Raw genomic sequence first — 26,933 nt, 5'->3', positions numbered from 1 at the left:
CAAAGTCAGAAATTATTTAGGGGGTGATGATGCTGCCCTCAGGCAGGTGCATGGACTAGATGTCTCTTTTAAAGCTGAATCTCCTGGAGGCATGTGATTAGATGGGGATTTCAGCTTCTATTAAAGAAAGAGAAATGGTCCCTCACCCTCAGAGTTGTAAGGCAGCACTGGGAAACAAGAGCCACGTTTGATGTCAGTGCAGAACCCAAAATGCAACTCGAAATTTATCTTTGAGGAAATCCAGCCTTTGACATTGGGCTTCAGTACCTGAGTGTTGGGGGTAGGCAGTGTGATTCACCTGAAAGCAGGGGGAAGAAGAAACATTGGATAATCAATGGTCAGGCAGCAGAATTATTCTTCACGTCATCCTATCCCAGTGTTTCATGATCTTCCCATATGCCTTCCAGTTCTCTTGTGTTTTGTTTTTGATGTGTATTTCCCTTCATGCTTTTCTAGGATGTAGTAGTACTTTTAAATTTATCAATTTGTTAGATGTATGATTATGTGTATTTTAAGCTAGGTAGTGATGGAAAAAAGAGATTTGGAGGTCAGCTGTTTCCCCAAAGACCTTTTGAGAGGTTTAATCAGTACACAGGGTAACTTAGCCAGGACGGAGGCGCTGAGAGGCTCCACAGTGTGTGTGCAGGCAGACATCCTTTGGAAAGCCAGCATAGCCCTGATTCAGCAGAAGTCCTGCTGTTCCACACTGGAGAGGTGTTGGCTTTATGGTACTTGTTTTGGTTAGTTTAATAAAAATTTAGAAGTGGGGAAAAGACCTATGAGGTCATCTTGGTTACTGCCCCTGAGGGCCAGTGCAAGGCTGCTCACTTGGAAATGGCTTTAGTTAAAATAATAATTAAGGCAGAGGATGGAAACTGGGGAGGCAGATCTGTTAGGCTAGTGCTGTCCTTACTATGTCCCTTTTCGATTTTAATTGCCTTGGAAAAAAAAAGAAAATCACAAGGCTTTAAAAGCTCTGATTCTCTCTGCTCTTCAACGCCCCCACAGCCTCTCCCCGATCTTGGAGGCATCAACTCTCATCTGTCAAAGTGTAAATCAGCAATTAAAACACAAACAGCGAAATGCCAAAGATGACCCGAAGCACAAAGCAACTGACAAACAAGTCCGGACAAATCGGCGGATAATTTATAAGCATTGCCCTAAAATCTAATTATTTGGCAATTCGAATTTGCAGCCGGCCAGGGCTGTGCAATAAATTTAACCCGCCATAAATTATTTAGGAGCAGCCCGTGGTGTAAATCAAAAACACGAGTGTTTGTTTAAGAAATAAGCTCCTTGTGCATAAAATGACTTTTTTTTTCTTTAAAGAGGGGGGGAAACCATCCCTGAACAAAATGAGCTGGTGCTAAGCTCTGTCCCTTCACAGACACTCCCTTGCCTCTTCTGCCCTTACCTTTTTTGAAGGTGTAAACGGTTATTTTGGTAAGAAGTTTTATGCTTTTCCTTATCAGACAAAATCTGTTTCTCTCAACAGCCTCTGCTTGTTTTTATTGCATTTTGAACAGTCAGCTCTGATTTTTATGGGCATCTTTTATTCTTGTGTTTATTAAACTTCTTCACATGGGGGTTAGAGTGAGGGATAAATTATTCTCTGGTAGTTTTTGAACTGAATAGGCCATACAGTCTTCCTCAAATATATAACTCTGTGTCCTGAAGCATGCCCTGTCCACTTTGTACATAGGCGTCTGGATTAAAAGGTTTTGAGAGCTGGGAAGCTCTTGCTGGGCACTTTGTTCTTTCTCTATAATGATAAGGAAAAAGGATAAGCAAAAAGATTGCTCTATGGGAATTAGGGTAATTTCAGGTGCTTTCTTCTCTGACTGGAAATTGTTTAGCAAGTATAGTCTTGTGCTTGTTCATTTCTTTTATTAGCAAGAAGATCAAGACAGCTGAATTGATGCATCCCTGCTCTGGTGTTAAAGGGAAGGGAGTTTCATATAGGACAACTGGGTAAGGAGGGGCTGGGTTTATAGCAGTGCTTTCACATGCCATTAAGAATTTTTCAAATCCCTCTTAGAAGAAAGTCCCTAGCCAGTGCACAGTTACCCTGCTGCTGCTCACCCCACTGGCTAGGGACAGCCAGGTTGAACAGGAGACTTCTACCTGGAACTTTTTTTTAAACCCTTGGTTTTTCAGAAGGACAAAAGTTCTGAGGAAACTGTCACATAGATTTGCTTGGAGTACCTTGAAATAGTAAATGTAGGAGTGTTATAAAGAGAGTGGACCTGGTAATGGATCTGTATAAGCCTCTGGCTCTGTAGGTTCCTATTGTTACTGTCTTTGGGGGCACAGCTGAGGGGAGGGACAGGGTGCTGATGTTTTTTTCTTTAAGCGTGTTAATATTGATTTTAGAAGCTCTGTGTTCCAACAATATAAATGCAAATGCCTGTAATTGGGAGCCTTGTGCAGAATTTCTCAACAGAAAACATGTTCAACTTCTCTGACAATGAAAGGAAAATAAAAAGCCGCTTATTTATTGGTGGTGGTTTGAATCCTGGATTTCCTTTCAAGTTACTTTGCAGTGCTAAATAAAATACCTAATTGCAGTGCTCGCAAAATTCAAATGAGTACATTTGTTCTTCTGGTAGCTTGCGGCTATTTGCAGCCTCTGGACACCCTCAGCATTATTTTAGCACATCCATAACTCCTGGTTGTGCTATAAGGAAAAGCTTGCGGTGGAGGCAGAGGGAAAGCTTAGAAGCCCCAAATGCTGCTGGCACAAATCACTGCCAAAGTTGGAACATTTACTCAGTGTTGGAGTGGTTATATGTGAGGATCTCAAGGTAACACTTAGGGATGATCAGGCTCTGATAGAAGAAAGGAAGTGTCAGTGAATCTCTGCCCTTAACTCCCTCATGCTGCTTTCCTCCACCTTTCCTGCCTGGAAGAAGCAGTGAAGGTCCTTGAATGGTGGAGATGGAGCTGAGCATGTTGAGCTCACTGGGCTGCTGTGAAACATGAGAGAGCACCCGGCTGCCTTCCTGCATCACAGTCTCTTGGGGGGTTGTGTGTATGAGTGTCTAAGTGCTCACCGTTTCATAATAATTACTAATGAAATTCTAGATCTGTAATAACATTTCAGATATCTAAAACAAACCATATGCTTGTTAAAAAAAAAAAGAGAGAGAGAAAAAAAGTGGAAACAGATCTACTTTAAGTCATAAATTCTTGGTAATAGAGGCCTCTTTTCTCCCCCCTTTCTGTTTATGTTTGATAGATATTTTTGTTTCTGCAGGAATGTCAACTCTTAATTTCATGATGTATCATGGGCTTAAGAAAATTGAATTTAATAAAGGCAAAAGATGAATGGCACCTTTAAAGGTCCCAACACTTGTCTTTATTAGCAGGACAAACTGCAGGGTCTCCAAACACTGCTTCTCTCCAAATGAAAGTTTAAATGAAAAGTACAGCAGTGTCACAGGTTAAATTTCATTGCAGGACTGGCTAACGTCGTTAGTGAGGAGTGGGGCTGATTTCATGGGGCTGGTATCTGTTGCCTTAGATACCAGTGGAGCAAACACTGCCAGAGACTGGAAAAATCTCCGCTATAGGAAGCGTGTAGATAAACAGCCTTTTGGGAAAGGTTCCTTACCACTTGTTTCAAAAACTGACCCAGTAACCCCAAGAGAGTGGCTGCACTTTCTCCTAAGATGTTCTAGCTGCCTCTGGGGTTCCACCCCTGCTCCTGGCCATGCACTTCCCACAGACCTACAGTAATTCTGGATATTGTTAAATTTTCCACATTTTTTAAGTATGGCTTTTTATTTCCTCCGTCTGTCTTAATCCGACCCTTCTGGAAGCGCTTTTTGCCTTTGGTTCTGGGAGGCGAGGACACCTTTGTGTATCAGATCAGCAGCAGGCTGTCTTTCAGTCTCGCTTTGCATCCAGCCACTTGATGGCCCCTGAGGATGTTTGTGGTCCCTTAGGGTACATTCCAGCATTGCCACACAGCCCTGCTATGAAATCCAGCCGGTGTGTGTCCCTCTCTGGAAAGGGAAATGTTTGCCCTGCCTTGCCGTGAGCTTTCCTGCTTCCATGATCACCATCTGGGTGGGATGCAGGCCTAAGGGGCAGTGAGATGCCCCAGACCCATTTGAAAGATGGAATGGTATTATTCTGAGGTTAAGTCTGGCTCTATTATGACAGCCTGTCTTTTGACTTCAAACTTTGCAGTCTGTTTTCCTTCTGAACAGAAGTTTGCTGCTTTCAGAGCCTGTCTGTGGTGGCCCTTTTGAGGGGAGGATCAGCTGTATCCAGCATTTCTTACTCTCTTGGGTTTCCATGGGTCCTCTTGGGTGGCTGAAGCTGGTGAGTTTGGCTGCACCACAACAGGCAAACTGGCTAATACTCAAGTGTTTGGCATGTGTCTTCTCCTTCCCTTGGAGCCCCTGGGCCAAGTTTGCTCTCTTTCCTGGGAAAACTTGGTGACTCCCAGTGGGGTGGTATGGCAGTAAGGAAGGATGTGCCCATCCATCCACTCTGGCTCATCCAGCACAGCGTGCACAGGGAGTGGCACAGCAGACCGTGAGGAAATGCTTAAGCCATGCCTCCTGTGCAGCTTCCCTGCTCAATGTCTACACCTGGGCACTTCCACACTGTTAACACTTTATTTGATTTTTACATTTTTTTCTAACTTTCCATCTCAGCAGCACGTGCTCTCCATGTGCCCTGGTCTGGGCTGTGTCCCTGCTGCACTGGGGAGCTGCTCTGCTCTGTCTCTGGGCTCTGCCCACCATGGAAATTGGGTGTTTCTCCTGGCTATTTAAATTATCTGTTGTTTCCATTTACCCACCCAGCTTCTTGCCCTCCTGCTGCCTGGTGGGGTGGTGATGTCATCAGCTCATATGTGTAACCTCACCATAATTTCCGCCTGCAGGTCATGAGGGTTGCAACCATGCTCCAAAAAAGTGTGTTAGTTCCTCTGCAGCGGCTGCATTTTTCACATGCTAATTTTACTCACAGGAGTTGGGGTTTTTTTCCCATTTTTTATTATTTCTTATTTGTCTCTTCCAGATGTTTTCAGGCAGTTTTTTTTTTTCTTGTTGTTAAACTAATTCCATTCATGTTTTAAAAATTTATGAAAGCACTAATAAAAATGTCAAAGTGGTAAAAATGTTAGCTTTTGCTCTGCTTTGATTAAATTTTGCAAACTGTTTTTGAATATTAAAAAGCAATATTTTTTTTATTCTCTCTCCCTCTCTCTGTTTTTCTCTAGAAGTGATTTGAGAGGCTTGTTGCATGGATATCACTCAGCAGGCTCATTTGCACTCCAGAACCTTGGTGCCATGGATCTCTATTAAATAACATAGACAAATTATTCTTTAAAGACACCAAACAAATTGTCACTTCTCCTCTTACATTAAACTAGAAGGAAGAAAGGGAATGGAGAAGGAGGGGGGTGAACACAAAGGATTTTATCGCTTTTATTCAGTGGATGGCTTTTTTAATTTCATGTATATTTTTTAATAATTGAGAAATCCATCGCAACTGGATTTGTTTAAACTTTTTATTAACAGGTTCATGTAAATTTTTGATTGCTGATTATTCAAATAATTGAACATTCTTCTGATGAAGGAACGTTTTTATTTCCCTATCAGCATAAATTGGCTACAAAGAGGAAAATGAAGCAGGGCTTGCTACTGTGCTGTATCCCATAGGGATGGATTTGGGGGGAGCTTTCAGCTCCTCTTCCTAGTCTGTTGGAGGAGGGCAGTCCTCCTCAGCCTCTCCAGAGAAGGAGGTGCTTCATGCAGTAGTCCCTGTTGTCTGTGTGATGGTGTCCTCTAAAAGGATGATGGGCTGGAAAGGTTGAGACTGGTCTTGGGGAGGGCACAGCCCCTGCGATGTCCTTGCTAAACAACTGTGAGCCCATTGTGAGTACAGCTTCATATTCTCTGGGTAGCACATGGGACTGGTGTGAGACCACCTTCCTTAGGTTCAGCCTAGGCAATGATGGGTGCAGCTGCAGTGCTGAGCACAGAGACCTCCTTGCAGCCTGTCCCTGCTGCAATGAGCATCAGCACCATCCTCGTCTGTTCTGGTGGTGTTGGGTGTGCTCGGTACTGTGGCACCACCTTCCCACTTCTGCAGAGCTTTGTGTTGAGTTTATTTTTGTTTGGGATTATCAAGCTACCTTGCTTGATGGGATCATTTCCATCTTAATTTCTTGTTTGTTTTAAATGAACAGCTGCTTTTCTTTTTGCCCTATTCAGGAAATCATCGAATTCCCTATCCTGAAGCTGAATGGCAGGACGATGGAGATCGAATCCACCTTTCACATGTATGTTCAGCCTGTGGTGCATCCCCAGCTTACGCCCTTCTGTACAGAGGTAAAGTGCAAAGGTTCCCTGGTGCTCCAAGAGTCTCTCTGGGAAGCAGGTTTCCATTGCACCAGGGACTCAGGTTGCCTCTTCACGGTGCAGCTGCAAGGCAGTGTGTCATGCCAGCCTTGAGTTAATGAGAAAGAGAATAATTTTTTGTTATTGCAGTAATGTGTAAAGACATCAGTTTGGATTCATAAATAACTCTAGCTGTGATCTGCTAACTAAGATAATTGTATTTACAGCTAAAAAATGTCTCAATTGGGTGATCACCAAACAAACACACTTGTGTTAGCTGATGTTCAAAATCCTGTAACCTCTTTATGAGCTCTTGAAATTTTGCTGTTCTCCTCTGTGGTGGAGAAGGTCGAAGAGAGCATGGACTGAGGAAAGACAGTGCTGTGCAGATGTGTGGTTCAGAGGCACTGTGGGCCTACATGTTAGGATCTGGGGAGTCCTTCAGAGTGGTAGGATAATTCATGTTTGCATTTTTAAGACTTTCATTTTGGTGTTGTAATTGCGGGCCACTTGAAATGATTGCTCTTTACTTGCTTACTCTCATTGCTGAGGACAGCTGCTTTTGAGCTATGGCTACCTTTCCTCAGATATGGAATGAAGGTGCTAAATGTGATCCCTGATGGTTCAAAGGAGTTGAGGAGCAGGGGTTTGGTTTTGTTGTTGATTTGGGGTGGTTTTGGTTTTCTACTCAACTGAAAAAGTTATCTGTTTTTCCAAGTGTGTTTTTCCTCCTTGCCATAATCATCAAAAGAAACTTTAAGTTCCTTTTGCTTTGAGCTTTTTTTCCTGTCAGTCCAATGGTTCAATTTTGGCCAGCACAATCACTAAAATACTGACTGTGGGAATCAGTGTATTCAAGTTCTTCATTCTGTCCCTGTCTTGTCATCAACACCATGGTGTGTTTTCCCCTACCTCTGTGGCTACAGGTTTAAGTCTGTGGAGGGCTTGTCCCACCTGTACTAGCCTGATGAAAAATGACTCCTCTGTGTCCCCTCCAGAACCAACCAGCCCCTTCCATATTTTCACGTTGTAAAAACAAATACTTATTTTTATTCTGCTGTAACTCCAAACCATGTGAAGGTATTTTATTTAAACTTAAAAAAAAAAGACTAAGCCCAGAAACATTATTCCCCAGAGAAGAGCTTTCAGAAACCTATAAATGTGTGAGAACAGAGGGTTATAATGGAAATGGTTTTGCAACCTTAATGCTAGAAGGCTGGGCAACTACTTTGGCTGTCCTTATCCCCATGAGACTTGCTGGACATATGCTTGTACAAATGTGATAAATCTCACAGCTTGCACCTGATCTTTGCTAAAGACGTTATCTTCTAGAGCTGAGCCCAAAATGTCGGCTTTGCAAGTCACCTAAATTTTGGAGAGAAGTTTTCTCATTAACTCCCACCAAAACTCCTTTTTCTGGAAATTTCTCTATTGCATCCTTTCCCCTGTTTCTAAAGACTGCAGCTCTGTTCTTGCACAAGAGTCTGTATGACTTGCTTGGCGTGTGCTTGTGGTTCAGCTTTGAGCTGAATGGAGCCTCCAGCCTGCTGCAATGTAGGGACATTCAGAGATGATGACCTTGTGACCAACAGTCAGCCCATCCTAGACCATTGCACTGCAATGATGGTTTCTTGGTTTTCTCTTGCTCTTGGAGGTCTGGACGAGGTGTTTGTGTCTCCTGTGTGGAGCCTTGAAGCAAGTGAAGCTGAGTGTGTCTGTGTGTCTGTGATGGCTGTGCTTTGCAGGATGGGCACAGGTGTCCCAGGTCAGGATTCTGCTACAGACTCTGCCATGAACCTCAGTCTGGCATCATGTCCAGAGTTGGGTGAAAATGGGCAGTACTGAGGCCAGCAGGCAAAATGACTGCAGAACCCCCACCTGTGTGTATCAATGGTACAAAAAGGCTGCACTACCAGGTTTGGCAAGTCCTCTGTTATTAACAGCATGGATTAGGAAGCTGGTTTTAATCCTAGCCTTAATGTCACTGGCTCCTGGTCACCCCCACATGGTACCCCTTGCTACTTAGTGCCCTGCATGGCCCCTATCCTTCCTGGCTTGGCAGTCCCCTGGCCTGTTGCAGATCCCCAAGAGTGGGATCGTGGCTGGAGGTGTGCTTGTTCCTGGGGCCCATGTATGGGGCTGAATTTGAAACCCTACCCTGAGAGCCACTGGTGAACCTTACTAAACAGTGGGGTGCTACTAGGTAGGTGCAGAGATCATCCCTGTGCCACTGGTGCAAGTTTTCTTGAGACCCCAGGGTCACAGCCAGGATGTGCTCTTGCAGAGCTGCTGCCTGAACTGCTCCAGCACTTGTTATTGACTTTCTGCTGGTTTATGTTTTCTGAAAAATACTAATTTTGCTAAATGCCAGTAAAGGGCTTTGTCTAGGCACCTCTACTTACAAAGGTTGAGATTTATTTGCCTCTTTGTCTACAAAGAAAGACCAGGCCTGATTATCAGATGGTACACCAGAGACAAGTGCTTAGGTAATCAGCAAGCTGTCTTGGAGTAGAAATACGATGATTTTCCAGATAAACTCTCTAGCAAAAGCACTGGTGTTGACATTATATGGGAGCCTGTCTGCTGTGCTGCTGATTTCCTCTCTCCCCTCTGCCTTTGCTAAGCAGTAGAACTGCTTGGTGTAGACTGTGTGGAAGGGTTACTGGGGTTGCTTGACATTACTCCTTGGGTTTGGATTATCTCTTCCATCACTCTTCCTTCTTGAAGACAGCAGCACAGCATGGGAAGGGTACTTGGAAGAGTGGAGAGCTTGTTGTCTCCCTCAAGACATCTCTTTGCTTACCTTTTGGTGTGTCTGTGCTCTCCCCTGGCTACAGGATGTTTCTCCAACTCCCCAAATCAATGGCCAGGAGCTGTCTTCCAGTGCTGGCTCACTCTGAGACCTCGTCTCGTCCCCTTTCTCCAGACCTGCTTCTGTAAAACAACAGGTCATGAACCTTGGTTATTGTGAGGAGAGAGCTGAATGCTTAGGTGTTACTAGTTGTATAAAGCCCATCATGCCATTTGGAAGATGCAGATGATTTTTCTGGTGCCCAAGAAAGTTCTTGCCAGGAGCATAAGGAGAGGTTCCCTCTACATGCAAGGTGCTTGTACAGATCTTTTCACGATACTTGGCTCTCTTTTTATTACTAATTTTTATTGATTTTTTTCCTGAAGGAATAGACAATAAAAATACAAAAAGATAAAGGCATTATAGCTTGCTTATGTTCCCAAGTACCTCATGCTGCTTGGGATAACCAGTGAAATTTTACAATTGTGCAGTTTTATGTTTTATACTTTTCAAAGCTGCAAGACCAGATAATGCTGCAGAGATCCAATGCACTAGGTTGGATGTGGCAGATGGACATAACTGATAACAAAAAGTATCAGAAAGGATGAGAGAGTAGAAATATGGTCCAGTTTGAGCACTCTGACCTGTATTTAAATGTACCTATGGAGCAGATACATTCCTTTGTATTCATGTGTGTGATTTCTGCAGCATGAATCTTGTGTGTGTATGCTTGGCAATGTGTCCTTGTACAGACAGGCTGGTGCTTTGCTAGCCTGGCAGGGAAGGACAGAAGGAGTTTTGGGCAAGAATAAGCAGTGACTCTTGGTGGCACCTCTGCATTTGCCTCCATATCTCTCTCTCCTCCTGATGGGAAATGTCTGGATGAGGCCATTATACCCTGTCCTTCCATGGCATCAGGGGTGCAGTGCTCCACAGATACAGTCCTGAGGGTGTCTGGAATGGTAGAAACCATTTGCATCAGTACTGGCTGAGATAGTGAAAGGTTGCCTGTCATCCTTAGCACAGAAAAGACTTGGACCTCTTGGAGCAGGTTCAGAGGAGGGCTATGAAGATGAGAAGAGGGATGAAACACCTCTCCTGTGAGGAAAGGCTGGGAGCTTTGGGGTTGTTCAGCTTGGAGAAGATAATACTCCCAAGAGACCTTATTGTGACCTTTTTATTACTTATGAGAGCCTGTAAGATAGACTTTTCAGCTTGGCCCCATTGTGACAGGAGGAGGAATAATGACTTTAAACTAGTCAACTAAGTGTGCAAAAAGATTTTTACATTGAGGGTGATGAAACAGTGGCACAGGGTTCCAGAGAGGTAACATTCAAGGTCAGGTTGGATGGGGCTGTGAGCAACCTGATGTAGTTGAAGATGTCCCTGCTCACTGTGAGGGACGTTGGACTGGATGAACTTTAAAGGTCCCTTCCAAAACAAACTATTCTCTGTTCCTTTCTGAACACACCTTTCAGTCACTTCCAGAGATTTGGGTAGAGCTGCTGTCTGAAAGGCAGAACCAGCACTTTGCAATAGGTGAGCTGTCCACCTCTGCCAGAAGAATACAAGGAGAGAAACATGGCAAGAAAAGCAAAAACCATGCCAGTGAGCTTTAAAAACTGCTCTAAAGAGCCATGCATTAGTTCCTCAGATCTATTTGCTTCTCAGAGTATGGAAGTCTGTAGGTAGCAGCTGTTAACACAATTAAAATAGAGATTAATATTAAAACAGTTTCTGAAATATAAAAGAGTGTCTATGTCCCTCCACTTTCCTAAAATTCCACTTCATAATGGCTTGATGAACTTGAGAAACACACCTAGAGGAACTCTGTTTTCTTAAAATTAAAATACTTTCCCTAAAAGGTATATATTGCCATTTCATGGGAGTCACTATGAGAGAATAATCTTTCCACTTACAGTTTATTCAGTGAGTCAGGTATTTGGTATTCATTAAATGTAATTACAGTTTAATTGGAGTTTAATATAATTTCTTTTTCTGTCCTCCAAGTTCAGTGCTGTAAGCCAAGCAGCCAAAGAAACTGAGAGACAGAAACCATTTAGCTTCCTTCAGTTGCCACATACTTAATAAAGCAGAGCCCTCTGGTTTGTGAGAGGACTTATGTTGTACAAGTAGGTTGAGCTGGTCTGTGTGGAAGAGTTACTCCTGGGTGATGGTGTGGCCATCAGTATCTCTCAACTGGATGCTGTGGCTTCCAGAGGCATGGATGCTTCTAGGTTGTGCTTGACCTTTATTTTATGAAAACGTGTGAGATGTGTAGCTTCAGGAAAGTGCCATATGAAGTGAAATCCCATAGTGCACTTGTTTTAATAATGATGTTTTTAATTACTTGGGTGCATTGATGGCAAGCTACTGAACTCCAATATTCAATATGTTAAAAGACAGTTTTGTCAGTTGGAAGGGAGACAGAAAATTTATCTGTTTTCCATGTGCCTCAAGCTCTCCTGGGCAGACACAGGCAGAGGCCCCTGAGACTGCATCTTTTAATGCACGTGTTTAGCTTTGAACAGCTGAGCAGTCTAGCAGCAGTCAGTAGGGGTATCTGTTGGCAGGACCTCTTCTAAGGAACCTACTGGAAAACAGACTAGACAGGGCTCTGGAAGAAAGTGCTTTTCTTCAGATTTCATTCCATTATTTTAAATACAATTTTGAACTGCTGAGGAATGCTGTGATGGACTGTGGGAACATGGACATGCTGTCTGCCCACCTCAGGGGAGGATGACTGGGTCCACTCCAGGTCTCACTTGTCAATACTTCTCTGTTTGGTTCATCTGACACTGAAATTGTGGTGTCACTGTGACAGCAGAGGAATGTCCAGAGACCTTGGTAGTTACCACTGCCTGTGTGCCTGTGTACATCAAGGCAGCACCAAAACTGCTGAGGGGGATGTTGAGAAAGGGCATCATGCTGATGCATGACACTGCTCCCCAAATGGATCCTGCCATGCTGAGAATTTGCAGTTTTGTTGTGTGGGTAGGAGCCCCACTACATTTCTGTGTTTGGGATGGAGCTGTGCCCTTGCCTGTGGCTGGGGAGCTACCAGGGTCACTCTGCTGTGGCTGGTTCCTCATCATCACCCCTGTGGGTCACAGGAGCATGTTTTGGTTGCAGAAAGATGGACAGGAGAGTAGACCTCTCTAACGATCTTTTGAGTGCTGCTCTGGTGACTGCTTTCTGTTTGTCTCTGTTTCAGCTGACTGGGATTATTCAAGGCATGGTGGATGGACAGCCAAGCCTCCAGCAAGTGCTTGAGGTAAGCAGAGTAACCTTTAGTTCTCAAACTCTGACCTCTGGTCTTGTAGTCCCCTCTTCATCTCTTTCCCTGCACCCTCCCCTTGCTGAGAATCGAACCGCGTAATTTGACTATGATTACAGCTTTATTAGAATAACATTTGCTGTCACACTGGTGACACACTGCTGAGATTATTGAACCATTGATCTGTCATCTCCAGCTGTTCATGTCAAGGGTGCTGACAAGATATCCAAACTCCTGCCAGTAGATAGGAGAAGAGGCGATTCTTTCTTGAGCCAGTTTTAAAGCACCAAGACATTGCTCAAGACCACTGCTCCTGGAGATTCTGCTTTCATTTCTTTTTCCCTCTCTCAGTACTTTATTAAATTATTTTTTCTACCTATTTAAATGCTCAATAGTACATGTAGTATAGAAAGAAAATACCTCTGAAATCTAATCTAAAGGATGTGTGAATGCAGATACAGCCCTAATAATACCTTCTGCTTAATGTGGAATTCCTAGAGCATTTAAGGCTTAATTAGCTTGGAAGTGTTTCTCCATCAATAGCTTTTGTTGGTAGTCAGATAGGGAAGGAAACCTCCTCAAGCAGAGCCTACTTGGGCTGCAGGTTGGTGTTTGATGCGTCATCTCTGTCAGGATTTCCACTGCTGTGTAACCTAATTGTTCCTAATCAGAATAATTGCAACAATTGTTTATCTGAGGAAATCAAATTAAAGGTGTTAAAATCCTCCATGGAGACAGCATTTGATGGGCACTCACATCAGGGAGTTTAGAAAGGTTACCACTGCTGTCCCGGCTCATGTGAGGCTGGCTGGGAGATCTCCAGCCAGGCTCATGTGAGGCTGGCTGGGAGATCCTGTCAGCCAAAGGGAGTGTGGCTGAGCAGCTGGATGTTGCTTTTCTGGGGAGTTTTACTCCGGGGGATGTTGTACAGTCACAGGAAGAAGCATTGACCCCTGGCAGGAAAGGCTGTGTTGGTGACATGGGACTGAAGCTGGTGCTCTGCAGAGGGGGTGTCTCACATCCATGCAAACCCCCATGAGCATGTTTCCCCCAGGAGGGAGAGCCCTCTTTGCCTGGATGGGTGAATGTAGATTGCCACTGGAGTATTCCAGAAAATGGTTCATTCTGTTCCTATGGAAGCTTCTTAGAGTGTGGAAACACTTATGTAGAAATTTTTTTTATTTGGACAGAAAAGGTGTTCATACAGCAGCGTGTTTCTAGATTAAAATGAAATTCAGGTCAGGCAGCTTCTGAGGCATGCTGGTTTACTCAGGAGTGAAAGGTGTCAAGCAAGGGAAGAGAGGAGGGATTTCTGTTGCTCAAGCATTGGAAATGCTGCTAATGAGGTTGCATAATAACAGTTGATTTTGCCTGCCACTGCAAGATTTTGGGCACATCATCTGCTAGTTGTAGCTGGACTAAGTGTCTATGCAGGGCTTCTAGTCTAGGTTAGTTCCTTAGTCCCTGAGGTGGATTGCATTCTCCAGGTTAACATGGCCCATTTTTTAAGAGGACCCAGAATGTCTTTCCCTGTGGGAAGCTGATCAGGAATAGTGGATCCTCTTTAAATCCACACTACCCTGAACAAGCACTTCTTCAGAAGTGTAAGAAGGAAAGAGGGATCCAGCCTGGAGAGGAAGGCGACACCTGGCTTTGCTTGTTACTGCCACACAGTGCCTGTGTGTGCCCAGCCCTTCCATTTTTTTCCCCTTCCCATATCCCTCTGGTGCTATATGAATTAGTGTATGTGAGAAATGCTGTAGGGGAGGGATGCCATCTCAATATACCTGTCTTTTCTCCTCACTGGAGGGGACAAAAGTTATGTTTCCTATGAGCCTCTTTGGTACAGGGAGAGGAGAAATGCCAGGTAACAGCACAGTTGTATCGTCCCGTTAACGCTGCACAACTTTCATCCCTCCACAAGCAGAACTGCTGCAGTGTCTGATAAGATCATCTCTCCTCTGGTTGCCTGATGTCTCCTATCAGAAATCTTCAAAGGTCCAAACGTGCTGTTGTTGAGATGGCAAGCAAAGAGAGAAGAGAGAGAGGGAGAGGTTGGATAAGATCACAATTTTCTTCTCTCTTGATTGCAAGCAGCTTATCTGAGTTTAACTCTTGTGGCTCGGCCTGTCTCTGCAAAACTCATCCTCTTTTCTTGCCTTCCTTTCAGAGGGTTGACGAGTGGATGGCAAAGGAAGGCCTCTTAGATCCCAGCGTCAAGTCGATTTTTGTGACCTGTGGAGACTGGGATTTGAAAGTGATGTGAGTATGGGAGGGGAGGGAGATTTTCCTGGGTTTTATTGCTCCATGCTTGCTTGTAGTGCATATGTCTTTGTCCTTGCAAGCCTCCAACTGTCCCTACTCATTGTTTCTTAGGGAAATTGTTGTTTGCCATGCATAATTGGGAGAGGAAAGTTGTTTCAGAAGAGAGGAGGGTGCTGGGCATGGTGCAAGATCACTGCCTAGGATATTCCCTATAGTGAGTGAAGCCTTTCATAACCCCAAGAAAAGTTTAAACTGGAGCTTTGTGATGTTTTGCCTTTTACCCAATATACTTTCCAAAGGAATGGATATTTCTAAGTGCATACGTGAATGATCAAGTGATGATCCTTACCTGACTTCCTGCATTTAAGGGTTTTTCTGTCATCTTGGCACAGTAATTCAATGTGAATCACAGAGTAGTCTTTGGAACAGAACACGATCAGAAGAATAGAAGCCAGGTCTGGCATGCTCCAGTGGTGTTCTTATCGTTAAGGTCATCTTCATCAGCTGGGTGAATATCGGGCAAGTACCAGGTGGGGGCCTGCACTGGGATCTGCAAATGTTGGTGTATGTGCATGTTTTGTTAGAAAAATAGATAGGCCACAACCTAAAAATGTTATTGTAAGAATGGAGCTAAATGTCCAAAAATTAAATTAGTTCAATCTCCAAAGTGTTTGCAGATCAGTGTCCTATAGAGCTGAATTCCTTTGGATTAGTATAATCTTGCTTCAGCTTTTCATTTCCCTGTGGTGCTGGATAAAGATTCCTGTTGTTATCACACCAGTAAAGCATGGGCTTGACACATCCCATCCTAAACTGACAGCCACAACTCGTTAGTAGTGTTACTTGGTTTTCACTGTGACATTGGTTTCCCCAAGCTGGAAGCCTAAATAAACTGCACATAGTCTAGGAGCAATCAGCACCAGTTCTTCCCTGACAAGTAGTCTTTGCAGAGTGGCAGCTCCTTGCCTTTTCTTTGTGTAATTAGTGAAACATGAAATATGGGGTCCAAAGCTCAGCACAAGCACTAGTGGTACTGAGAAATTGCCTCCAGACAGAGACAGAGGGGTGGTATTTGAATTTTTGAGTCAGAATCTCGGTCTTTGCTCAGGCTGTATCCAGAGCTCATAAATATAGCAAGTTCCTGTGTTAGTTGCTTAAATTAGGAGTGAGTTATTTTTCATTATATATCATGTTTAAGTGTCTGTTAGAGACCAGCACAGTTGCTGCGCTAAACTTCTGTTTCTCGTGTATTCTATTTTCTCTGTTCTTTACTCCTGTATTGCTGTTGTGAGTCCAATTTACCACTTTGTTGATGTTTGTGAGAAACAGTTATCTTTGCTCCAAGCCCATCTTTCCATTGCTTTCACAGTGGGCTGACAAGATTCCCAGGTAATGACATCCTAACTTGGTGTTCATATGGAAAGAGCAACCTGGATGTGTTGGGTGGCTTTTTTTTTTTTTTTTTCTTCAGAACTCTACAGCAGGCAAATAGAGGTAAAGATGAGCCCCATTAGTGGTAGGCCATAGGGGCTGTGAGGTGAGCTGGCTCAGAGGGACATGCTGTTCTGGAGTGGAGATACACTATTCACCGTTTGCAGTGGTCTCTCGCATGGATTGTCCCTCACTACTCAGCTGGAAAAGAAGACTCCACTCCTGGCCATGAGGTTGTTGAGAGTGGTTCATTTCTCCCTCTTCCTTTTAAATTTTTTTTTTAAACCATTAACTTCAGAATTCAATCCTGAAGCGTCCTCAGGGCAAAGCAGAAAATGCATTCTGTGTTTCTAAGCACATGGATAGCAGGAGTCTGGCTGCAGCCGCCTGGCGAGTAGCACATCACGCTGCTCCATCGCCGATTGGGTGCTGCAGTGTGTGGCGTCACATCTGATTAGCACCATGCCAGTGGATGAGGCTGGAGTGAAGACTCCCTGCCAGCTCTGACTTGTCTCATTTCCCATTACTTTTATCCGTCACCACAAATGCCGAGTCTCCCTCCTGAACTAATTAAGTTTGCGTGTGTTTAGACACATTGCCAAATAGGGTTTAGCAAAGCAGAACTGAGCATCTCTTTTTAAAGAGAGAAAGCGGAGAGCTGAAACAAGGCTGCTCAGACAGGGAGGCAGAGCCTCAGAGATGTGGAACATCCATGAGGTATTCCAGGGAACCCTCCATGCTTCCCTACAAGACCTGTGGTATAGCTGATGCCCTTTGATACCACGTTGAGACCACACGCTGGTCACAAAAGGCAGCAGGAAGGGAGGTGGTGCTGTTTGTCCACTTTTGGAGGAGTGTTGTTGGAACATTGCATGGTAGAAACCTGGCTGGGTTCCAGAGGAATTGAGGACACTGAGGTGAGTGCAACACTTCCTGGCTTAAGGAGCCATCACTTGTAACAAGTTTACTCCTAACTCTGCTCTTTCTTTTCTCAGCTTCCTTAGTAGTGACAGCTGCTTGCATAGCTGCAGTCCTCTTACCCAGATCTTGAGTGGTTTGGAGTTCCTGTCCTCCGTTGTCCTTAGCTTGGCTGGTAAACCATGCAGCTTTGTTCCTGGCTTCTCCAGCAGTAACCTGGGCATTTAGTTTGCCTTCTGTCTGCATGTGCTGTTCTAGAGCTGAGATGTGGTGTCTTCTGAACTGGTCTGTCTACTATGAGGGCTTCTAGTAGGTGCCACTGGTAGGTGCCAGGGAGGCACAGTGGGATGAGCAAGCTGGATGTGGGGAAGTGGCTGTAACAAGGAGGAGGAATCTTCAAGCCTGTCAGTGTTGGATATAGAGATAAGGTAGGGAAATAGCCCTGCCTAAGCCAGAAGTTGCAATGTGTGTAGCTCAAACAAAAGCACCAGAGAAATGGTGATTGTCAGGGTACTGCTCTCTGCTGATGGTGTCTGGCGCTGCTGAGTCTGCAGGATTCAAGATGTAAACTCAGCTGCTAAAGGATCAGTAAAACCTCTGCTTGGCTCAGGGATCTTCAGGAAATGAGGCACTGTGTGGCTACAGACTTGATTGCTCTTGAACACTTGGAGCCTCCTTGGAAGACCACAGAGCTGTGTGTCTGTCTTCCCTCAGACAACAGGGAGCACTAGTCACAAGGAGCTGGGTGCCCAGAACACGAAGCATCTGAGAAGGGCTTATGCAGGTTTAGCATGATCAAAGGTCCTTGACCTTGCTACCAAAGGCTTTGTCATGGGTGTGGTCATCAGAAGTGCACCTGTTGGAGGGATTTGGTTGCTTCTGGAGAGAGTCCATTGTGTGAGAGGGCTCCTAAATGAAGCGCTGATCCTCTACTGGCTGTGCTTGGATCAACCTGCTTTCAGTTCTTGGTGTGTGTGTGAATCAGGCTGGTGTTGGGGAGACAGCAGCTCTCCTGCCAGCCCTCCCCTTCCCTCTTGTTAAGATGCAATTTCTTTAATGAGGAAAACCTCTTGAGTAGGAACATCACCTTTCTTGAAGGCTTGTCCTGACAAGGCAGTTCAAGCCGACAGAGTCGCATATCAACTTCAGCAAATATCAGTCACTCATTACAGAGACTCTGCTCCCCCCCATCCCCCAGCAACACCCCTCATTCCCAGACAAGGGAATGAATCACACTTCTGCTCTTGAATACATCATGACAAGTCATGGTTCTAATGAGAGAGGGCCATTCATTCTGGGTGGAAAGTTCCCTGTGTCGACTCAGAAATGTTATTAATTAAAGAGAGCTACCTGAAGCAAAAGATGAAAGGAGCACCAGACCTGCCAAGCTAAAATATGAGTGGGGATACAGCCTCGTTAGACACATGGTCCTCAGGCCTCTGCATGCTCAGTGGGAGGATTCCTTTAGCCTGTTGCAAGGAGCTATAGTCCAAGTTTAACAGCTCCAGGGATGGATTCAGGTGCCTGATGTCGTCTGCTTTAGTACTTGGACCTCATTCTGCACCTAGGTTGGAACTGACACTAGTCATTAAGCAAATAGCATTGATGTGGCATTGGGTGGTGAGGGTAATGTGCCTTTGAAGGGCTGAGGGAGCTGCTGACTGCAGGAGACGGGTTTAATGGAAAAGAGGGTACTTAGTATCTGCCACAGTTGAGCCCTTGTAATATAAGCTCTTTAGTGTAGTTTATCTGCTGAAATGTCAAATTGCTTTCCCCTGTGTGTGGAACCAGTTTGTGGGCTCTTAAACACAATGTGAATTAATCTTGGCAACAAAAGAGGCATTTTTACCATGTGTTCATAGATATACGAAGTTGAAGTACGGTGAGGTTAAGTGAGATGCCTGTGGCTGTGCAGGCAGGCAGAGGCAGAGCTGAAGTCTTATGTCCCAAGTCTCAGACCTGCACCATAATGTCAGAAGCATCAGTTAATCCTTCTCCTTCCAGTTTTGGGTTGTTCTGTAAATGCACTGAGCATAGCCAAAAGAACATGTGGGCTTTGGTCTATATAACTCTGACATGAAGATGCTTTAACTGCACTTACTGTGGCTGATCAGAACATGCTAATTTATGTCTTCACAGGAAACTACTGCTCAGAAGTTTTTTATTTTCTTAAATAAGTGTTAAAAGGCAAGTACTCTCTAATATAGTGATAAAACATAGTGAAGTGTCTTGAAATGTTTATAGCCCTTGGTGCTCTTCCTAGGTTGGATATTAGTAAATTCTGAGCAGTAAATTATACCATTGCTTAATTTTGTCCTACTGTTTTAATTCTTTCTTGCAAGTTACACAGACTGGGAGGATGCTTGTCTTCTCTGACCAGCTCCAAATGTGGCAGTGGGTTGCTCTTTCCAGGCTTCTGTCCTGGACTTTTGTGAGATCAGAATAAGGTCATGCATGGAAAAGAATTGTTGGTGTTAGTGTCCTTTGTACATGTTGTTCTTTATCCCAGGACCAGGAGGGAGTTGGTAGCCTCTACCTCAGAGAGAAATTGCAGATGGCCACTGACTGGAGTGAGTGGGAACGCTTGGGTAGTCATGAGGAAGGGCAGGAGAAGGTGTGGGGTGGGCTGGCTGTGTGGCAGCAGGGCAAGAGGTATATTCAGAGTTGAGAGTAACAAGAAAGATCTGGTAACTGAAAGATAATGTAGTCACCTGCATTTAAAGCTAATAAAACAATTCCTCTCCAACTAAGATCTTTAGATTAGCTTGGTGGTGCTTTTTTAGTGGGGATCATTTTGCTGAACAAGCCTATGCTGTATCTCTTCACACAGTTACATTGGCTGAACAAAGAGTGTGGTGTGAACTAGAGTGAAGGGATGGGACTGAATATCCAGGGTCAGGAACCTTTTGAGTCAGCTTTGCTGATGGAGTTGTTCATGTAATTACATCCTAAAGTGCTTTGCCAGAGCTAAGCAAGGGAGCCTTGTGAGCACTTACAGGGAATAGCACTGACCCCATTCACTTCTGTGACCCTGCAGTCCAGCTTTTTGTTTTTAAAGAAAATGATATCACTTAGGCAAAAAAAAAAAAAAAAATTTGGATTTTAAGATTCCCCCTCTGTACACTTTTATTTAAAACGAATATGCCAGACTTGACATTTGTTATCCTTATGCACCAGTTACCCTGGCTGACTCCTGTTCTTGTCTTTATTTGAAATCATTGGTTGCTTGGGCTTCTGCAAGTTACATTGTCCTAGATGTCTGGGAATGTCTTTGGGTTAAGCTTTGGACATTAAATCTTTGCATAGGGATCATCATGCAATGGACTATCACCTTCAGGTCTGTTCCTTATCTGGCACATGATAGCAAAGACATTCGTTGTATTAGGGCTGTAGTGGCTACAGATTTACTGAGCTGTGGTGCCTGGTGCACTCTGGGGAGCAGGACTCTTCTACCTGGGAATTAAGACCAAAGAAGTTGGAAGCAGTGTGAAAAGAGTCTGGAGAAATTTACAAATAAATTTGCAGTCTAGGGGAGAATGAGACAGGCATTGCATCATGTACTTTATTTCCAGCACTGAACCTTTGGGATGGAGTAATAAGTGGAGAAGGTAGATTTTCTACCCCTGGGTAACTTAACTCAAGCTGTTTGAAAATAGTCACACTGAACTGGATGTAAATCAATGGTCTCAATGTCATCTGCTCACAGAGTAGGGAACCATAATGCCCTCTGCACCAGGAATCACTAGGGTGAATTCTGTGTCCAGGATTTTAGTGAATTCAGGCAAAATGGTTTCAAAATCAATGGATCTATAATGGGTGCTTGGTAAATGGGTACCTAGCCTCTGTCTATATGAGAGCTCTCTAATAGCAGTTCAGGATTGTGGTGATTCTGTGCCTTGGGGAATTGAAAAGCTGGTTGGCTTGGGACTGCAGAGGACAATCACTGGAGGGCTGTTTGCTGTCTGAATTTTGTTGCTTGTGGCATGTGTGAAAAACAGGATTAGCTCCACAAAGTGTTTGTTTTCTCTTAGAATAGCTTAATTTTTCTAGTGTTTCATGCTGGGTCTGAAATGTCAGCTGTCTTCCTTTGGATCCCAGCTTTTCTTACTTTGCACCTGAAGCAAAGCAGTTGTGTGTTGGCACCAGTGCTGCCCTCTCAGTGGCTTGGCTGGGAGAGATGTGCTTATGGCTTCTTTGCCTAGAGAGCTCTGCTTGAAGAATACTGCCAGCTTGGGAGCAGCATGCTTCCTCTTTCACTTGCTCTGCTGTGTGAGTCTATAGCTTTCTTGAAAATGTTTTATTTTGTTGGGATGTTTGTTTCCTATTGGGAGCCATTTTCCTGGATGGGTTCAGTCCCTTTCCTCCTGAAGCTCCTGGCTGGCAAAGACCTACTGGGCCATCTTGAGGTCATCCCTGGTATTTTCCCTCCAGCATATTCTCATGTGCCTTGTCCAGTGACAAGGAGTGGATGATGAGGCGTGTGCAGGACTTGGGAGGACACTGGAGCTGCAGACTAACTTTTTGAGCTGAGTCCATTTCATGTTGGAGTCACCTTTTCCATGTTTGGCCCAGGTGCTGCCATCGGCAGCCTGGCACCCCAAAGGCAGTGTCACATGCTCAGACATTGATGTGGACCAGGTGTTAGCAATGATGTGAGGCATATGGAGGTGGTAGTAGAATAAAGCAAAATAGAGAAGTCTGTGGGAAGATGACAGAGGAAGCAGGGTGATGTCCTGGCGGGGTTGTGTCGGGGAAGCTCATACTGCCCAGGACTTCATCCTGCCTTGGTCCTACCAGCTTTGCCTGTCTTGGAGCAAGGATTTCTCCTCTTCTCTGCCTGGCACCCTGGGACACCCTTCATTTTTCCTCTGTAGTTGCCTCTTGGTCATCTCTAATTTCCTTGCTCCAGTTTTTCCATGTGCATCTTGAACCAGGTCTCAGTGCTGACTGTCGGCCAGCATGCCCAAGGTGCCTGGGCACCAGCTGAGTTCAGATCCTCATCCCTGCCTGGAGTCACATCTGTCCCTGCAAACCGGGTGCATGGAGTAGGCTGGTGGTAGGTTGCCAAGACCTCTCCTCCAGCTCACAGTGCTCCCAGCTCTGAAGAACTTTTACATTTTATGGACCATTTAGGTTCCCAATGGTGATCCTAATTCTTCACAGCGTGTATATGCCATTTCTTGGTTATTAAAAGGACCCCTGAAAAGGAGCTGCCCTCTGAGTCAGAGCTCTTCCATGCAGTTAATTGCAGGAAGGTTTTCCTTAGACTGTGAGGCTTAATATTTCCAAACTCTCCCTATGCTAAGAGGGTGAATTAGTACCCAGGTTTCCCCACCGCTACAGAGACTGACCCTTGTGCACCATCAGTAAACAGGCATAGGAATAACACAGGCTGGGAGTAGTTCAGACTTGGAAATGCTCTGGAGGAACTCCACTTGATTTCTGCACAAAGCTCAAGAGTGCTTTAAAGGTTGTCTGGCCAGGTGTCTCAGTCTTTCATCTCTATATCCTTATTTCGTGTGACACTTCAGGTGCCAAAGTAGCCTCCATTCCTTGGGGGCCCAAGCAAGCACCATGTTTACTGGGAAAGGAGTGATTACCTTGGACTTACTGACAGGTCAGCCAAAGGTTGGATGGATGGATGGACTGGAGGTGATTCAAGCAGGGAAGTTCTTTGTCAAGTCACTGTGCTGTGTATGAGAAAACAGAGGCAGCAAGCCATTAGACTGTGTATTTCAGGTTTGAGGAAGCTGCTGAGGTCCTCTGGCATTGTGAAATGCCAAGTGAAATGTTACTGCCATGTGGAGCACAGCAGTGTGTTGGAATTAATGAGTCTGGTGTAGGAAGAGCACATGTGAACAATCTGGAGGGTTAATGTGTGAGGATGATAGACTTAGGCAGGGGTTTGTCATCAGGATTGCTGTGTTTGGGAAGCACGTTCTAATGGCAAGACCACATAAAAAGAAATTGGGACTTGCAAGGAGAGCACTAAAAGTCATCAATTGCCAAAGTTGTTTTGCGTTTGCTGCAGGCCTGAAGCAAATTGCTGGCTTAAGGGGCTCTAAGCGCCTGGGTCTTGCACTGGATTTACAGGTAAGGAAATTGAGAAGGTGCTTAGTAATTAATTCCTCTTCCTGTGACCAGGATGGGAGATGGTTCTGACTTGCCACTTCTCCTCAGAAGTTACTTCAGAAGCTGGTAAGGGCTCTGGTTGTGAAACCCAGGAAGCAAAGAGGATCCCTGGGTGTCTGACAATTGCTTTTCTCTGTTGGTTCTTTCTTGCAGGCAGCCTCGGGCTGCCTGTCTCTTTGTTAAGAGAGTGACAGCAATGTGACACCGTGAAAATAATTACTAACAAATCACGGTGGTGACTGCAAACAGCTCGCTGTCTTCAGAGGCATGTCAGGGAGCATTAGAGCAGGGCCGTGGGAGCAGCAGAGCGGCTAGGGGCTCTTTCTGTGCTCTAGGCTGAGGGAAGATCTTCGGAGACCTTTGGCGCCTGCCACCCCCACATCATTCCTTCCTCGTGTGCTCTTTCTTTCCTCCCTTCCCTGCCTTTGCCATCAATAATTAAGCCCATTAATTGCACAGTGAGTTTAGAAAAGCTGCTAATTGTAAGACAGGGCTTCTGCCTTCCCTGGATTCAGCAACCAGACACAAAACAATGAAAAAAATTCTGGAGAGCTATCATGGGCAGAAGCACATCCAAGCTGTGTTTTCCATCTTGCAGCTCTCGTGTGTTGCCCTGGGCAGTAATGTTTATTAGCAGTGTGCCCCTAGGAATTCATGGGCTGCTGGTACAGTTGGAGCCCATGTCCTTGTCCTCAGGAACCTTCAGTCTCGGTGAATTTGAGATAAGTTTGTATTTGTGCAGAGCATCACAGCAAATGTGCAGTTACCTGGCATGTCCAGCAAAAAAAGTGAGCAAAAGAATGAAGATGTTCCAAGATACGGTAGAGATGGTGCCATTCAGTGTGACTGACTGAAGCTGCAGGTGAAGACAGTCCTTCAGGGAATAAGGAGTGAACAGGTCACGTGTGAGGAAGGTGGCTGGTACCAAATAGAGCATCTGGGGGAGTTTCTGCAGGGATGAGCCCCTGTGGCTGTGTTGGAGAGGGGACCCTTCTGCAGGTCTGCACAGAGTCTGAGGGAAGATCCCTCTAAAGCCTCTCATTATATTGATATAAAGCTCCCTCCAAAGGGTGGGTCTAGCAGACATACTGATAGGAAACTGGAAGGCAGCTGCTGGCTGAAGTGTCCTTCAGCAGCATTGATAATCAAACCCCTGGGCAAGCTTTGAGAGGGAGCTCACAGCCTCCCCTCCCCTCCTTGTTCCTGGTGGTTTTTCATGCGCCAGTTTGAGAACAGGCCGTGCCGTTTGGCAGGGCTGTAAGGGGAGGCAGGAGGTGCAGATGGGAGCCTGCTCCCAGGTGCCTGCTCTACTGTGCAGTCCTCATTCCCATTCCCTTAGTTACTAAAGTGATTTTCCTGACTGTCACATCTGTAAATAATGTTGCTGGCGTATCTAGCAGGATGCAGAGTGGCGATGGATGGGGGAGGGCTGGCGCTGAGGGTGGCCGTAACAGCCCCTCTCCCCAGCTCATACAATATTTATGCAGGGCTGGGAGTCGGCGGCACTGACCTCTGGGTCGTGCTGTTAAACAGCTCCCGCAGCCCCTGCATCCTAATTGCTGCACTTGTCCTTTGCTCTGGAGGATTCGCTGCTCCTTCTCTCCGGCGAAGCAAATACTAATGGCAGCTTGTGCTTGGAGGTGGGAGCAGTCTCTTCCCCACAAGGAAAACACAAACTTGTTTTGTGTTTTTTTGTGTTTTTCTGTGCCTGTGTAATTTACACAGAAACCTGTGCTCAGACCCTGTTACCCAGCGTGCCGGTCTCCCCAGTGCTGACAGCATGAGAGCCCATGAAGCTGCTGTGCGTGCAGTTTTGGGTTGTGTATCATCACAGGGCATAGGAAGGCAGTTTACCCCATCCCACTGGCTCCTATTAGGATTTCCCTCTTCCCTTTAGTGGGGAGTGGGAAGAAGAAGCAATCTCAGAAGTCAGTTGAGAGAATAGAACTGGGTGATGTGGTGCCAGAAGAAAACAAGACATGATGCCAGGAAAGAAGAGGGGTTCAAAAAGTCACAAAACAGAATGGCATCTTTTCTTGTAGATAAATGGTCTACTTCAGTGAGTGGAAAGAGAGGTCATGCAGGAGGCTGGACACTCCCTCTGTAGATGAGGGGCTCTTCCCCATGCAAGTGGGGCTGAAGGTGGAGACAGACGTGGCAGACAGGTTTTCAGCTGATTCGAGTGATTCAAGAAAGCACAAAAGACAAAACTTTTGGTTACTAGAGCTACCATGGCTTTCCCCCATGCTTTCTGGCTAGGCTCAGTCCTGCTTGGGGTTTCATATCAGGTGTCTACAAGTCCAGTGACCTGACTGACCACCCACGTCCCTTATCCTGCCTTGCTGGGTTAGCAGGTCCCCACTGCGACTGGAAAAGTGCTGTTTAGACTGGAGACTAATGGCCTTTAAGTGACGTGATTGTATTATGTTAAGCGTCTATAGGCTTTACCATTAGGCACTAAACAGTTTATGACTCATAGCAGAGAAGCCCTTGTCCTGAAGAGTTTATTTGCTAAATGGTCTGGACAGACCAGGCTTGGGAGAGGCAAGGTTTCCTCCTGCCTGTCAGAGAGCAGATCTAAGGAGGGCCTGGCACAGGACATGTCTTCTTAGTTTAGAGGAGCACCTTGGCTCTAGGTCTTGTGTGTTCAGGTTTCCTGGGGAGAAATACTTCTGCAATGGGATTTGTACAGTGGGAGGAGAATAATATTTAATTTTAACTTAGTTTTTCTGCATGTTTTGGTTTTAAGGGGGCTTAGACACTATGGGTACATCCATTTCATCAGATATATTCCCTTACTCAGTGCATAATTACAGTGTTCTGCAGCAGGAGTCTGAATGCTCCCTCTTAAAGCAGCTGGTCTGCAGAGAACCAGGTGATTACTACATTAGTGTCTGTATGAAAGGCTTGTTAACAGACTGTATAGACAGAGAAAGGACACATGCTATGTGTAATCAGGGTCTGCTGGAGCATGATTCACAGAATAATTTAAATAGAGATTTCTAATCCAGCCACCTGTTCAAAGTAGAGCTAACTTCAAACTTAGATTGGGTTGCTCTGGGTCTTCTGCAGATAAGTTTGAATGTCTCCAGGGGAGGAGATTTTGCCACCAATCTGTTCCAGAGCTTTATTACCTGCATGGTGAAGAGTTTTTCCTGATGACAAATTGGACATTCACCTGCTGCAGCCTGTGGTCGTGATGCATGACTTTCACTGAGAACACAGTATGCAATTTTGTACACTTCTCTTCATAAGATGCTGTATAATGTCATGTTTAGTAAGCAGACAGACTCTCACACCAAGGTTGTGTGTAAAAATCTGTTTGTAAGGGTTTTTCATGAGGTCAGGTTCCCAAGGCTGGGGAGGCAACCTCAGCCTTGGAGACTTTGCAGTTTCTCTTTTCTTGGGAGCAGTGTCATGCATTTCTGATGTCAAAGGGAAGTCCACCTAGTTGTTCTCCATGTCTGGAAGGGATGGTGAGAGCATTTGCTCTACTGCTCCACCAATCTGCAGTAGTGCAAATCTTCCTCCTACTGCACTTCTAATCTCAGCTGAACCCTGGAGCCAGCAAGCTCTGGTTTCCTGCATGGTAATTAAGTACTTATTTAAAAATCAAGAAGCTCAGTTCTGATCCTACTATCCCTGTCTGTTTACAAACTCCAGGTAGAGTTACTCTAGATTTACTCCCACATTCCTAGCAGCGGAATCAGGCCCAGTAAATAGAGCTATGAATCTTTTTAAGAGAAGCTGTTAAGAAGTA

At 45.1% G+C, this 26,933-nt stretch overlaps 1 protein-coding gene across 2 annotated transcripts in view; it reads left to right on the top strand.

Moving 5' to 3' along the window:
- Window positions 1-26,933, top strand: part of ERI3 (ERI1 exoribonuclease family member 3) — a 129,481-nt gene that overhangs the window by 17,492 nt on the left and 85,056 nt on the right. For both annotated transcript variants that reach the window (XM_071436573.1, XM_071436574.1), the window contains exons 3-5: window positions 6,234-6,350; window positions 12,365-12,424; window positions 14,598-14,689. In XM_071436573.1, coding sequence (XP_071292674.1) covers window positions 6,234-6,350; window positions 12,365-12,424; window positions 14,598-14,689 — 269 coding nt within the window. The remainder of the gene's footprint in view (window positions 1-6,233; window positions 6,351-12,364; window positions 12,425-14,597; window positions 14,690-26,933) is intronic.

This window comes from Agelaius tricolor, unplaced genomic scaffold (assembly GCF_023055355.1).
Source record: "Agelaius tricolor isolate 1412-34295 unplaced genomic scaffold, bAgeTri1.0.p SCAF_11, whole genome shotgun sequence".
NCBI classification, from domain to species: Eukaryota; Metazoa; Chordata; class Aves; order Passeriformes; family Icteridae; genus Agelaius; species Agelaius tricolor.
This window is presented reverse-complemented; position numbering and strand designations above follow the sequence as displayed.